This window comes from Xiphophorus hellerii, chromosome 19, assembly GCF_003331165.1.
Source record: "Xiphophorus hellerii strain 12219 chromosome 19, Xiphophorus_hellerii-4.1, whole genome shotgun sequence".
Classification (NCBI taxonomy): domain Eukaryota; kingdom Metazoa; phylum Chordata; class Actinopteri; order Cyprinodontiformes; family Poeciliidae; genus Xiphophorus; species Xiphophorus hellerii.
In genome coordinates, this window is record NC_045690.1 from 27,580,383 (window position 1) to 27,596,007 (window position 15,625).

Below are 15,625 nucleotides of genomic sequence, written 5' to 3' on the forward strand. Positions count from 1 at the left end.
CATCCCATGTAGGGGCTTGTCCTGCCATGATGGTATCTCTGGCACCTCAACCTCCGTTCCCTGTTGTCTGAGATATTCACTGAGCACATTGTCTGTTGAGGCTTTGTCCCTGATGTATTTATGGATCTTAGTTGTTTCGTCCTGGATTGTGGTTCTCACACTCACTAGTCCTCTGCCTCCTTCCTTGCGGCTCGTGTACAGTCTCAGGGTGCTGGATTTGGGATGGAATCCTCCATGCATTGTTAGTAGTTTTCTAGTCTTAATATCAGTGGCTTTTATCTCCTCCTTTGGCCAGCTAATTATTCCAGCAGGGTATCTGATTACTGGCAGGGCATAGCTGTTTATTGCGCGGATTTTGTTCTTGCCATTGAGCTGGCTTCTCAGGACTTGCCTTATTCGTTGGAGGTATTTAGCTGTGGCTCCTTTCCTTGTGACCTCATCGAGGTTGCCATTTGCTTGTGGTATACCTAGGTACTTGTAACTGTCCTCTATGTCTGCTATTGTTCCTTCTGGGAGTGAGACCCCTTCTGTGCGGATGACCTTCCCCCTCTTTGTGATCAGCCGACCACACTTCTCTAGTCCGAATGACATCCCAATGTCCGTGCTGTAGATCCTGGTGGTGTGGATCAGTGAGTCGATGTCTCGCTCACTCTTGGCATACAGCTTGATGTCATCCATGTAGAGAAGGTGGCTGATGTTGGCCCCATTTTTGAGTCGGTATCCGTAGCCAGTCTTGTTGATAATTTGGCTGAGGGGGTTCAGGCCTATGCAGAACAGTAGCGGGGACAGAGCATCTCCTTGGTATATGCCACATTTGATGGACACTTGTGCAAGTGGTTTGCAGTTGGCTTCAAGGGTGGTTTTCCACAGCTTCATCGAGTTTGCAATGAAGGCTCTCAGAGTCCTGTTGATGTTATACATCTCTAAGCATTCAATGATCCAAGTATGCGGCATTGAGTCATAGGCTTTCTTGTAATCAATCCAAGCCATGCACAGGTTGGTGTGTCGGGTTTTGCAGTCTCGGGCAACTGTGCGGTCTACGAGGAGTTGGTGTTTGGCTCCTCTGCTATTTACACCGGCTCATGTGTTTATCCATGTGTTTGCTTATCTTGGCCGCTATGATGCCTGACATGAGCTTCCATGTTGTGGAGAGGCAGGTTATTGGTCGGTAGTTGGGTGGGACTGGACCCTTTGATGGATCCTTCTGGATTAGGATTGTCCGCCCTTCAGTTAACCATTCAGGGTGAGTCCCACTTTGTAGCAGCTGGTTCATTTGGTCTGCCAGTCGCTCATGGAGGGCAGTGAGTTTCTGCCCTCCATGGGCAGAAACTCATGGAGGGCAGAAACTCTGCCCTCCATGAGGGCAGAGTTTCTGCCCTCATGGAGGGCAGTGAGTTTCTTTAGCCAGTAGGCATGGATCATGTCAGGCCCTGGTGCTGTCCAGTTTTTCATACCTGAGACTCTTTCTTGGACATCTGTCACAGTGATGGTTACCAAGGCTTGCTCAGGGAGGTTATTATGGTCCTCTCGTAGAGAGATCAACCACTGTGCATTGCTGTTGTGGGACGCCTCCCTTTCCCATATGCCTTTCCAGTATTGTTCAGTCTCCAGCCTTGGTGGGTCTACTCTGTTGTTATTACCCTGCCATTGAGAGTACACCTTAGTGGAGAAGAGCCGGTTAATCCTTCTGGATTCGTTCTCCCTTGTGTATCTCTTTAGGCGGCTGGCCAAGGCTTGGAGCCTCTGTTTGGCAGTTTCGAGTGCTTCAGGTATGGGCATCTGCCTGTACTTTCTGGGTACTGGTCTTTTCATTGTACCCTTGTGGAGCTCTGACAGTTGGCTCACTTCCCTCCTTGATACCTTGATTTTAGCCTCTAACCGTCTTTTCCAGTCTTTGCATGTAACCTCTCTGATTAGGGTTACTTGAGTAGTAGCATTCCAACAGATCCACATTTTCATCTCTCGCCCATTTCCATCTTGTTCCAGTAGCCCATTTGTCATCAAGGTGCTCTGGTTCCCCAACACCTGACGCAGACCTTGTTTGGCCGGGCGACGTCTGAGCCGGCATGTTATGCATTTTTGTGTCTCTCATGGTATGAGGTAGGCAGTAGCTTGAAGGGTCTTGCCTAAGGACCCAGACTGGATTCGAACCCTGCCCTCTCGGGTGATATACCGATGCCTTATCTATTGAGCTATCCAGCCAGCTAGATATACATATATATGTATATATATGTATATATATATATATATATATATATATATATATAATAACATCTGAATAATAGAATTGCCTCCTACATTTCTTAGCATAAACTTGAACTCTACCAGGTGAACGTGTGCTGTTTGTCCTTGTGCTGTAGATTTATGAGTAGCTGAGGGCAAATCTAATTTTCTTTTAATAAGGAAAGCTGAGAGTTTTGGGATAACTGCAGCTGACAAAATTTCAAATTCTGAAATGATAAAATTTGTTAGGATTAGGTGAGACTGCTAATGCGCACAACAGGCTAAGTTATTAGACTGACAAAAACATGTCATATCAGACATACACTGCTGGGATGGAAGTAAAGGACTCGGGGGGCGGCGGCGGCGGGGGGGGGGGGGTGATTAGAAATTCATTAAATAACCTAAATTGAAGAAATGGTAATATTTCATTTGATCCATGAGAACATGTTCATGCATTGCAGTAGATTAGAGAATGAAGGAAGGGAGGAAGGAAGGAAAGAAAACTGGATCCATTTATAAAACAATTGGACTTTTGTCTTTCAATCAATTTGAGTGATCATTTTTATGTATGTCATTTATGTATGCGTTTTTATTGTTTTTGTTTTGAAGTTTTTGGCTTCCATCTAAACTCTGCTCTGTTCCAGCAAACAGCTGAAACAAATTAATTTACTAGCAGCTGTTTCATTTAACAATCATTGAAATAAGGTTTTGATATCAATGCCACCAGGCACAAACGTTATGCAGCAACAAGTCAAAGTTATTTTATTGAAAACTCAATAACTTTTAAATGTAAATTCAAATATTTAGAACATAACCACTTCTCTACAAACAAACCTATTAGTCTCTGAGTATGCTAGCTCTTTCAGAGTGTTTTCCTTACTTTTCAAGTCTCACAGGACATGTGAACAACATCCCCCTTCATCACTGTCCTCTGGCACATTCTTATTTTGCTACCCTCTCTCCTGTCATTGTGCATCTCTACTCCCCCTGCTGGGCCAATCAGATGATTGTTGATGTAAGTCTGTTGTGTGTCTGTCTCCCACTGTTCACAGATAGACTGGCATGCCACAGAGTCTCCAAATACACAGACACCTCACACTGAGGCCATTAATGCTCGCACAGACAGCCCATACCATGTAATCACACGATGCATAGGACACTTAGCTAACTGATGGATTGTTTTTTTCCCTCCCAGCCTATGCATTGTTTTTGGTTCTTAGTGAATATTAAAACCCATCAGGTATAATGTCTCATACAGCGCAAAATAAACTGTGGTTTTCCATCTACAAATACATCCGGTCCCTGTCTGGAAGACTAAGGAAATACGTGACCAAAATATAGTCTTGGTTTAGACTTTTAGACAAATAATGACAAAGTCAAGGTCAAGATAACATTTCTAAAAAGAAAAAGGGTAAGAATTTTGGAAAAAAAATATTTTATATTACACACACACACAGAGAGAGGAGTAAGCTATCCCAGTATTTTCTGATCTAGAATACAGTTGGTTGTATATTTCATCTCCCTCTACAGGCAATCTAATATGGCTTTGCAGTCTGAGTCAGGGTGATGGGATGTTAAGCATAGTTGCCAAGTTCAGTGATTATAAGCAACTATGGGTGTTTTTAAAAAAAATTCACATTAATGTGTGTGTGCTTGCTCTTGTGTCCTCCACTCATCCTCTATGAACAGGTAACACCAGCAAACATTAAACTGATGAGAGGGACCAATGAGGGATTATACCTTTGCTTATCATGTATGTGCCTTTTGGGGGGGGAGGGATAAAAAAATCACAGAATGAAATTTGAAAGGAGGAGTGTGACATACAGAAGGGATGTGTCCAGCAGTGGTGGGTCTGAACCAGGACGGTGAGGAGAATACCACAGAGAGGAGTTGAGACTTTTAGAATGGTGCAGCAGCCTCAACCTGGTTCTGAATGTGGGAAAAACCAAAGAACTGGTGATGGACTTCAGGAGGAAACGGCATGTGCACATCCCACTCTACATCCACAACACTGCTGTGGACAACAACCTGCACATCAGGGGGTCATCAGGTTCATGACACTCTCACCTGAGAGCTCACCTCAGCCCATCGATCCTTACTACCTTCTTCGGAGGCACCATTGACAATGTGCTTACCGGCAGCATGAGAGCAGCAGCGCCTCAGAGAGGAAGGCACTGAGCAGAGTGGTGAGGTCAGCTGAAAAAAATGATTGGGATCACGCTGCCACCTATTGGGAACCTGGCAAAACAACGCTACCTGTGAGGGCAACAAGTATCGGCAGAGCCCCCACTCACCGTCGTCATGGACTGTTCTTTCGTCTAGCCTCTGGCAGAAGACACCACAGCCTGTCATGCAGAACAGTAAGGTTCCATGACAGCTTCTGCCCGACCGCCATCAGAGTTTTGAATCATTCCACATTATCAAAGATTATAATATGATTTTATGGGTTTTTTTTATTGTTTTGCATGTATCATTCCTGGTATATTTCATGCACAAATTGCAAATATTTTGACTAATTTATTTTTTTTGCACTTTTGGTGCAGTGCAGATTTGTCTTGAGCAACTAAAACTGGTTTTCAATGCTGATAAATCTAAAGCAATTATTTTTTCAAATGTGACTGTTCTATTGGAGAATTTTTGTCAAATAAGAGCTGACAGGTGCTGCTGCCTTTCTTGGCCAGGTCACCCTTGTGAATGAGGATTTGATCTGAGTGGGTCTTCACCCATTCAGATCAATTAAAGATTTAAGAATAAAAACATAAATTAATAATACAGCTTCCCCCGTTTTTGATTTGGCTCTTAATCTATTCTTTTCATATTATAATTTATCCTGCTAGCTCCTGTTTGTAGCCTAATATTCATAATAAATTCATTCTGCAGTGCATCTCTGATGTTATGTTGAATGACAAAAAGTCTGAATCTGAATAGTATCAGGACCCACTGAATCATGATGCCCCTGAATGCACCCCAAGCCTCAAGACAAGTCATAAAAAGATGTGTGCTGCTTAAAAAGGTTCCAACAATATTTCTGAGCTGTTTCCCTCTGTGCGACAGACTGGCAACCTGTCCAGGGTGACCCCGCCTCTCGCCCGAAACGTTTGCTGGAGATAGACACCAGCACCCCTCCTGACCCCACTAGGGACAAAGTGTTAGAAAATGGATAGATGGATGGATGGATGGATGTTTCGATCTGTAGGGATTATTCAGGGATGTTTCCTTTACCCTAGCCTCTATTCCCATGGCTTTTTTGGATATGGTGTTAATGTTGGCTCTACAATTCCTTTTCACTGCTATGCAGATCCAAAAAGGGGAATAAAACAATATAGTTGTAACAGTGTAAACACATTGCAATATACATTAAAGCAAAAAAAAAAGGTGACAAATTAAAATATACTAGGCTTAACGTTGAGCCTGTTTGGGAAGTTTTCTTTGTTTCAGTCTGCTCTACAGTAGTTTAATGTCCACTGTAGTGGATCGTTTTATTTGCTCAACCTGATGCTACAGCAGATCTCTTAGTTTCATCCAAAAGACGCATGCATGTACTGATTACTTTATTCTGTCTTTACTTCCTCAATTAGTCAGCTCAGCCACTGCTATGATTACATGCTGCTACATAAGCAGCTAATCAGCTAATTACTCAGAGCACAGAGGAATGAGAAGTGTGTGTGTGTTTGGGGGGTGGGGGGGGGGGTGCATGTGTGTGTAGGAGAGCAAGATCTCCTACATATGTGCAGTTTCCCCACACACTCTAAAAAGTGTATTTGGGCTGCAGTTCATGTTATGGACGTTTTTACATTAATCTCAGTTAATTTTGTTTGGTTTAGTGATGAAACCACTATTTGTGTTGTATTGGCTTAACTTATACATTTTTAACTTAAAGGAACTTTTGGCTTTGACTTTATTGAAACAATTAAGCTTCACCAGGGACAGATCCTGTACTAACCGGGGTGCTGTGGTGGTGCAGAGGTAGAGCACAACCCACATAAGGAGACCTTAGTCATTAACACAGCTGTCGCAGGTTTGATTCCTGCCTGATGACCTTAGCTGTGTGTCTTTCCTGTCTAACTACTCTAAAATAAAGGCCACTAGAGCCAATAAAACCTTTTTAAAAATCCTGTATTAGTCTACTTCTTTATTTTAAGTAAACTAAATTATTTGAATAAGACCAATTAAATTTGTCAAGTTAAACCAACTTGATAAATGAAGTTGGATAAACTCATTGAATTACTTGTTACCAATTGAAGCAATTCAATTAAGTTGGTTCAACTATTTTCTTTTTTCAGTGCATCTGAAGCTAAAGCAGCACTCTCCGCTTTTCTGCTGTGTGTCAGCAGCTGCAGTGTGACCTGCGAACACAAGCTGTACTGCTTTCGCTGCACCAACTCCCTGCTGAGTTTCTGAGTTTGTCAACTTGTCTTCTTCCTTCTTCACACTTTCAAGCTTTGTAAGACTACTCATGACTTTTTCAACATCCTCACATCAGTTTATGGATTTTAATCTTGCTTTTACAGTTCTCATTGTATCCATTTCCTCTATTTAAAATTTATATAACTGTTTTTCGCTTTTTAATCATCGAGGACCATGATTATGTCAATCTCCGATAGTAGTGAAACAATATTTTGCTTTCACTACCATTAACCTGCCCTTTGTCACTTCTCCAAATTGATATTATTCCAGTAAAAAAAATCAATTGAAAAAAGAATTGCATCTCCCCCAGTGGTTTGGTTTAAATGACTCAAAATAATTTCTGCCCCCCATTCTCTCCAATCTATCTCATTTAAACAAACACTGTGTGCTTCTTGGACCATCAACACATTTATGTGGTTAATTCTCTTCCTCACATCTCTGATTCCATCTAAATTTAATATAGAAACTCTGAAGTGGCTCATTACCAAAGATGGAAGGATTACCAAAAGAAAATACAGACACTTATCTAATGTCAGACTCATCATCATTGTTAAATGCTTGCTTAAGTTTTCCGATAAATCTTTTGAACTGGTAAACTTCTTGGTCACTATAACCCACTTTTTTTATAATTCATCTGAGATCTCACCCGACGGCATTTTTCTGATCGGGAAAACAATTTTCCTGCAACAGTTCTCTCACCAACAATTTATCCTTGATGAACAGAGGTATATTTGCAATTGTGATTTTTTTTTAGCAGGAATACTCAGCAGGGAAACAGACAAAAAGACATCATTCACAGCAATGCCCTTTTTTTGCCTTTTCCACACTGTCAACAAAAATGACCACAGTGCTGTTCATCTGAGCAGCAGGTTTAATGCTAACACCTACAACTTGTCCCACCACCAAACTGCACTCCTCCACAGTAGGTGTGAGACTACTGGGTATGATCTGCCTCATAACTTTGGTAAAATCCATTCCCAGCATTTTGCACCAAAAGGCAAAATTTTGGTTGTCACACATAGAAATGTAATCAATTAATGTAACTCCACAAAACAATAATCTAAGGATAATACCCAGAAAAAACCATTAGAGATAAAAAAGCAAAGATAGAAATTCTCAATCTCCCAGTCCACTCACCATATGCCCCTCCACCAACTCCCATCATGCAGTGCGAAAGAAAGAAAGAGAGAAACAGAGAGGGCGAGAGAACTAAACCAAAATATGACACGACTCCACCCTGCTTCACTCTAGCAGCAGCTAGAGCAGGGGTGGGCAACTCCAGGCCTCGAGGGCCGGTCTCCTGCAACTTTTAGATGCATCTCTACTTCAACACACCTGAGTCAAATAATGAGGTCATTAGCAGGACTCTGGAAAACCTGACTGCACTTGGGAGGTGATTCAGCTGTTGAATTCAAGTGTTTTGAACCAGGGAGACATCTAATAGTTGCAGGACACCGGCCCTCGAGGACCAGGATTGCCCACCCCTGAGCTAGAGGATCCTATCAGTCACAGGATTCCTATCAGTCACACTAGATGATTCACACCTGACTCAAACTCAAAACAAGTGACAATATGGAAGATGTTAAACAGAAGCTAAGAAGGGGAGAACACTGTTTTCTCAAATGGTGGTCTAAAAATGAAAACTGTAAAGTCTTAATTAAAATATGTGACGTTTAATTCTGCCTCGTGCTTCTAATTAACGTTAATCAGTCGGGTTGGATCAGACACAAACTCGGTCAGGTTGGAATTTCAGGCCCGATCTAAGCTAGCACAAATTTCACCTCCAGATGCGTATCAGCAGGAAGTTGTGCTGCTGTGTTCAGACCAGAGCAGGTGAGTTGTTCATAATTTAAGTGAAATCATTTAATTTCACTGTTCGTATGTTATTGTTGCAACAATCAATGTTTTTGACACTAAGGAGAAAACATTAGATGTGATCTAGATTCTCTGTTCGATTTGAATATTAATTAAATTCAACAGATTGTTGATTCTATATTGAATGACTTTATGTTTTTGTGTGTTTTATGATGTAAAGCACTTTGTAATGCCTTGTTGCTGAAATATACAAATAAAATTTGATTGATTGATTAAACTGCATAAAAATTATATGCAGCTGAATAGCCTATGCAGACAGAGTTTAAAAGTTGACAGGCAAAAATAGAATATGACGGAATTTTTCTGCCGCCGTCAGTCAAAATGACAGACAAACAAAATAAATACAGCATGACCTCTGCTTCAAGCTACATTTTTTTAATATCACCTAAATATAAAAGGTGATTTTTAATTTTTAAAGTTTATGCTCTTACCTTTTTCACAGTTTTGAGAGCTACCCCCTTATTTCATTTCAGCTACAATCATCTTAACTAAATGTAAAATAATATTAAAACTAAATTTTCCATGGGCGTGAATAATTTCCCCTAGATGAGTAAGATGTTTGACATTTATTAGATATCATGTTAAATGTCTTAAATGAAGTTGGCTAAATTGAGTCAACCATGAATATCCCAGAACAGTTTTCTGGTTTTGTCAGTGAGCATTTCACCCCACTAACAAAAAGAGGTTAGATTTGCTACATTCTATTGATGCCTGACAGACAGTAGAGTTGAGTAGACATTATCTTCGCTAACTAAACTGCTCTAGAGAGATTAAAATTAAAATGTTACAGTAGTGAAATTAAAATGTTACATAAATGTGAAAAAACTCTCTTTGTAGTTGTATTTAAAAGTGCAGGTATGAGAAGTATGAATCCCCAGTTATTGGAATTTTACCACACTCCAAATGACAGATATGACTGATTAGTTCACTAGGAAGCCTCATCAGTAATCTGCCTGCCAATCAAATGTGACCTTTTAGAAGAGGCTTAATGAATTAACAGGTTCACAGGAAGATCTAATACCAGCTTTTCATTCCATCAGTCAAATGTTGAGGGAAATCACTTGTTCTACTGCATCTGAACATGTGAAGTGTGAAAATATTTTTGACATGTTGTGTTCATATAGATCAGGGAAAACAGAAGCCAATGCTGACTATCAAACCTGGTCATACAGTACAGACATGCAGAGATGGAAACAGAACCAGCAGAAAGATAGATTGATGCAAAACATAGGAGCAAACTGTGTGTAAGGAATTACCTCCATCTTTACCCAGATGCCTTCGTTCTGATCCTGGATGTCGTCCAGCAGTTTTTTCATCAGTGAAGCACATCCACGCCCATCCACCAGGGGCGCTGTCAGCTGGGGGGAGCCATCCACAGACCTCCTGCTCTGCTCCTCTCCTGACTGGAGGTCACTCAAGGGCCCTGATTCTCTGCTGTCTTCCAATGATGGAGCAACATCACTGGAGGAGGAGCTGAAGCAGCTCACTGAGGTTTGTCTATGAGGATGCTGATGTCCACAGGAACATGTCACTTCACCAGAAAATGATTTGCTTTTTGATACTTTTTAACACAAAATATGTTGTCATACCAGTGACAGCAGGGGAGATGGACCGTAATCCCCGCTCCCCACTATGTTTCTCGTGTTGACTCCATTTTCTCCGGCGTCCCAGTCTACGTTAAGCTCTGACAGCTCCCAATCATCCACATCCTGCAGACCTCTCTGCTTCTGCTGTGAACAGGTTCAACAAAAACATCAGAAACCAATTTCAACACGTTGTGTATGGTTATGGTCAATGAGCCACGGTTCTGTACTGACCAGGGTGCTGGACTGTATCAGACTTTCTAGTTTCACAGCCAGCATCTCAGTTTCATGGAGCTGAGCAGGGAGAGCCAGGAACTCATCTGACCCATACCAGTGCTCTCTGGACTGGATCCTTTCTGATGGAACCTGGGATCCCTTCTGCACAAGAAAGGAGCATCAGCATTTCACCGTCTTTCTTCATATGTACAGTACTTCACTCCAAGAACCAGTCAACAAAGAAAAAGTACGGCAAGACTTTATTTGACGGGGTGTGCATAAGACTGACATGACACTGCCATAAGCATGACATAACACCTGTCATGAAGATGAAGTTTTCATGAATGTTTATGACTGTTGTCATGAAGTGTCATTTGGTAAATAATGACACTTCTAATGCAAAGTTGACAATTTTAATGGACTTTCAATACAAGTTTTAATTCAAAAGTTTCACTAGTCACTGAATGCAAAGTTGCAATAAAAGTGCATGCTTTTAATGCACTTTTATTGCAAATTTGCTTTAAAAATGTCATTATTTACCGATTGACATTGAGTTTTTTCCAAAGCAGCCATAAAATGATTCATTTCTTTAATGTACAAAAGGCATGCACCTTTTGACACCATTTCATGTTCAAATACATTTTTTTCATCTCAATTGGTAAATTGAGATGCTTTGGAAAAAACTCCACAAGTAAAAACTATAAATCGTTTTATAAGCACCATGACAGTAAAAACTGAATAGTCTCTGCAAAATCCTGGCTCCTGAAAAGAAATAGTCACCTTGTGCCCCTGCCGGTTCACTGTCCACCCTGCATTCCTGCTTCCACCCCGCTGAGCATCAGATTCCTCTCCAGATGCCTCCAAGTCTGAGGACAGAAGCTGCTCTGAAATGGGGGATGGTAGGGAGGAGTCCGAGTCACCCATACTGACTGCATATATCCTTTTCTGCCTCCTTTCTGTTTGGGTGGATATTTCATCCAAAGACATCAGGCGGCAGACGGGCAGGCTGTCATTGGCGCCAGAACTTCCCTCAGGTTTTCTATGTGTTGAGCTCATATGGTGGTTTTTGAGGTTGTCCTCAATTGTTTTCTGTAATCAAAATCTTTAGTTAGAGATGACAACTTTTGCTTAACATACTTTTAAAAAGTGGAAGCAATAGTCAATTGTTTTCAAAAAGAAATTTTCCAAAGTGCAGCTGAGAAGAGAAACGTTTAAGCCTTTTATCATCTAGAAGAAACCACTTGCAATGGATTTGATTCATTGTTTCTATTTTCACATTTTATTTATAGAAAATAAAATATGATGTTACCCATCAAAGTTAGAAAGTTGAAAAAAATGTAATAGTAGAAAAAAAAGTTTCTATTCTCTGTGCTAGGGGAAATACATGTATTTGGTCTCTATTTTGAAATGTCCAAAGAACCATAATCTGTCCACCAAGACAGGAAACATGGGTTTGATGATGATAATAATAATAATAATAATAATAATAATAATAAGTCAGAACAAAACTTTCCAGCTATTAGGACATTTTTTTCTTTTCTTGGTCATTCATAAAAGTCTTAATTTTAAATGTGGTCAATCAAATGCTTCAAGAACACAAAACACCCATATATGATTATGATTAGCTTGATTTCTGCCCAAATACAACCCCTGGCAAAAAGTGCAGTAACTACCCTACAAAGATGTTGAGTTATTTTAAAAATAATTAATGAAACTGTTAAAAGCTTACTAGGGGGTTAAAAAGTATAAAACTGATTTTTGCAAGGAAATAATTTAAATCCATGTGTTAAACAATACATCGCATGCATTTTTGATTATAAATGCAATATTTAACCAAGCTCTGTTCTGGACCAAAACATCATCAGAAGAAAACACTTTAATTTGAATATCATTCAGTAAAATAAATATTTGAACCATTACAATAGATTGGATTGGTTATGTGGCCAAGTGTCAGTCACAGATGGATTATGTATGTAAAGCCTTTCAATCTCTCCATTAAAAACTTTTCACCATCATGAGTAAAAACCAAAGAGATGCCCAAAGACTTCAGGGACAAGATAGTAGGTCTGGACACGGTTGGAATGGACTGCTACAGTCAGCAACAAGCTTGGCGAGAGTGATTGAGATTATCATCACAGAGTCTAAATATATAGTCAGTGACCAATCAGGAGCTCCATGCAAGATGGATGCAATGGGGTAAAAATGATGATCAAAAGAAGAGAAGCATGTGAATAATCTAAGAGCAGCTGAGATCACATTCAACAATAACACCACTGGTAGCACAAGTCACTGAGAAGCTGCAGAGCGCATCTGTGCAGTTCTGTGTTATGTTTGTAAGTCAACAGCTAGAAAAAAATCAGAGACAACTTGGGAGCTATCAGCTTGTGATAGGATGACATCATAGTCAAGCTTCTGGGTGTCACCCCAACTTGATGTGTTTGGAGATAGAGAAACGATAAGGTAGGATTGTTTCCCATCATTCCATGTTCCTCTATCATAGAACACTGGCATCATAAACCTGCAAAGATGAATCCCATTTGAGCGGTCTATTACTGAGAAATCACAAGTGTGTATTGTGAATTTGTGAAGCCTTAAGAAATTTAGTTTGTCATAAAACCATAGAATCTTTAACATAAGATTTCCTATGATTTTTCTCTGTTCATGACTACTTATTTTTTCCCCTCAACATTGAACCATGTATTTTTTTTCCTTTGAACAATTAACAATTAATTGTTAGTACAAATTTAGTATCAGATCTGTAATTTTTTTTTATTGTTCCAAAGTAAAACAACTGATTTAGCACCATGCAGGAGTAATGTTTTTTGTTAGGGATTATGTATGTTTGTAGAGTAGCTCAATACTTTTAACAGTCATTGAAACAGATAGCATCCCCCCCCCCCACCCCACCCCACACACACACACACACAAGGCTGGAATGACAAAACAAATAAATCTGATTTAGTCGGATTTTGTTTTTAATCCTAGCATAAAAGTCACATTTCCATGTTAAACAAAATGCTAATAAAATAAGAACAAAATCAAAAAGGTATAGAAATTAGCTCAAACCTGAAGACTCTCGTTGGATTGTGGAAGGTTTCTCAGATCAACCGAGTCCAGTTCTAGCCAGAACTTGGATCTGTCTGGAGGATTCACAAGAGAGGGGGTGCTCTGACTCAGCTCAGCCTTATGCTGCAGCTCAGACTGCTGCCTGGCCTTCCTAAAACTGCCTCTTGATTTGGTTCCTTTGTTTGAGAATAAGGCTGCTCTCTTAGGAAGGGATGGCTGTGTGGGGGAAGATTCAGTGCTGTGACTTACAGCCTGCAGCGGGCGTTTGGAGCTTTCACTGTATTTGGGCATGTCACTTTGATTTGTGGGTGTTTCAGATGTAGAATGGGTGTGGTTGTCTATGTCACTGGGCAGAGAGTGCTGAGGTAAACTCTTGTGCAGTTCAAGATTTGAGTTTGTGGTGTGAATGATATTCTGGGAGGTGTCCTCCACTGTGGACTCTGTCCCCCTGTCCTCAGGATGGTCACTGGGACTGTAGTCACTCAGCTCAAAGGCAGTGATGCCACAGTCCAGGGAGAAGTAGTCCTGGCTGCAGCGGATCGTCAGCTGACCACAGTCGTCCACCTCTGTGAGAGCATCCAGACGGGTCTGAATACAAATAATTCAATATTCAAGTTCCAGACTGTCAGTAACCAAGCCAAATGAAAGAAACTACCACAATGTTTTTAGACATACAGTATCTGATAATGGTTCAAGGAATCCTTCCTTCGACTACATTTTAATTCCAAGTGTAGATAGAAATTTAACTTCATCTGAAACCAACCTGGTGCTGGTCCTGGCTGAATGCCTGCAGGATGTCAGTCTGCCGGGTGTAATTTCCGTTAGGGTCCTGTAGACCCTGCAGCAGACGCTCTTTCAGAACCAGAACTGAGACTCTCAGCTGGTGCCACAGCAGCTGCACTGTCCTGGAAAAACACAAAAACATTAACAGTGCTTTTGATTAAGCCTACTTAAATATTAATATACACCGCAGAATTTATACCTTGCTACAATAATTTTCTTGTGGAAACTCACCTAATGTCTACAATGATGTTTACAGAGTAGGACAGCAGCTTCAGGGAGAACTCTGTCTCCAGTAAAGCATGAATCTGCTCCACATGGTCAGAAATGTCCTCACAGATGTCCTAAACATACATTCAAAAGTGAGCAGAATGTCACAAAGCAAATATACACTCATCAGCCTTAACACACTGTGTGTGTAATAGAAAAACATCTGCAGAGCAATGCCACTGAAAAAGCAGAAGAGGTGGGAGGGAAGTTTGACACCAAGGATCCACTTTTAACAATGAGTCAGTTTCATGTGGGACTGGCTCCACATGAAGTGCCGACATCAAGAACATTACAGTTTTTCTGTCGCTTTGGTACATTTTCCAAATCAGAAATGAGCAAGGTGCAACTGCTTTTGCACATCATCCAAGTGATTATGTACAATTCCCTTCTGTTTCCTACGTTATGAATTGCTTATGTCATGTTGATCAAAATATACCATATGGGTCTCCACCCACACATGCAAAATGCCTGAACAAGTTGTCAAAATATGTCAGACATATATCTATAAATTTCAAAACGGAAGAAGAGTCAGAAGAGGTTGAAGACATAATGCCAGTTTCCATCATATCAACAAGATCAGGTAATGGTGTGTGACCCACAGCACAAAGCAGCAGGATTCTGATGGAGTTCCTCTCACCCTGCTCCTCATTCTTTAACCCCGCTGAGGAATTTTTCTCAACATGGAGATGGACAGTATATGACCACATACACAGATGGCTGCTGTGGAGGGTGCGTGTGACGACATCACAGTGACTGCCTAAAGAGGCTGGATAAGACAAAAAGTTTCTTTCCACACTGAATTGAGGGAGAAGGTATTCGTCGGGGTATGGATAGAACTTGTGACCCAACAGTCGGGAAGGTCAGGAGGTGTAGGTAGAGGAAGTGCTGTAAAGATAATGACTGTTTTTTTAACCTGCCAGTTGCAGAAGTTAAAAATGTAATCAAGACCCAGACATCATTTCTTATTAGAAGATTAAGGCGTGGCATGTCATTCAAATTTGAAGCACTTACTCAACCAATAACAGGATCACCACAGGATTTAGTATTTTTCTGTAAGCTCAAATATATTTGATATCACCGCCCCCATTTATGATTTATGAATGCTGAGAGAAAATTCAGAGGATTTTTGACTTTGTCGCTTATGATGGAAACTTGTAATGGGCCATCATACTTAATCGCACTTTTCTGGACCCTCAAAGACGCTT

The 15,625-nt window shown here is 40.7% G+C and overlaps 1 protein-coding gene across 3 annotated transcripts in view; it reads right to left on the reverse strand.

The window, feature by feature from the left end:
- Positions 1 to 15,625, reverse strand: part of akap6 (A kinase (PRKA) anchor protein 6) — a 179,291-nt gene that overhangs the window by 134,029 nt on the left and 29,637 nt on the right. For 2 of the 3 annotated variants that reach the window (XM_032548279.1, XM_032548278.1), the window contains exons 4-10: positions 14,385 to 14,494; positions 14,134 to 14,275; positions 13,371 to 13,958; positions 11,085 to 11,393; positions 10,323 to 10,466; positions 10,095 to 10,235; positions 9,762 to 10,013 (exon numbers count right to left, since the gene is read on the reverse strand). In XM_032548279.1, the coding sequence (XP_032404170.1) occupies positions 9,762 to 10,013; positions 10,095 to 10,235; positions 10,323 to 10,466; positions 11,085 to 11,393; positions 13,371 to 13,958; positions 14,134 to 14,275; positions 14,385 to 14,494 (1,686 nt within the window). The remainder of the gene's footprint in view (positions 1 to 9,761; positions 10,014 to 10,094; positions 10,236 to 10,322; positions 10,467 to 11,084; positions 11,394 to 13,370; positions 13,959 to 14,133; positions 14,276 to 14,384; positions 14,495 to 15,625) is intronic. The other variant, XM_032548280.1, reaches the window with a different exon arrangement.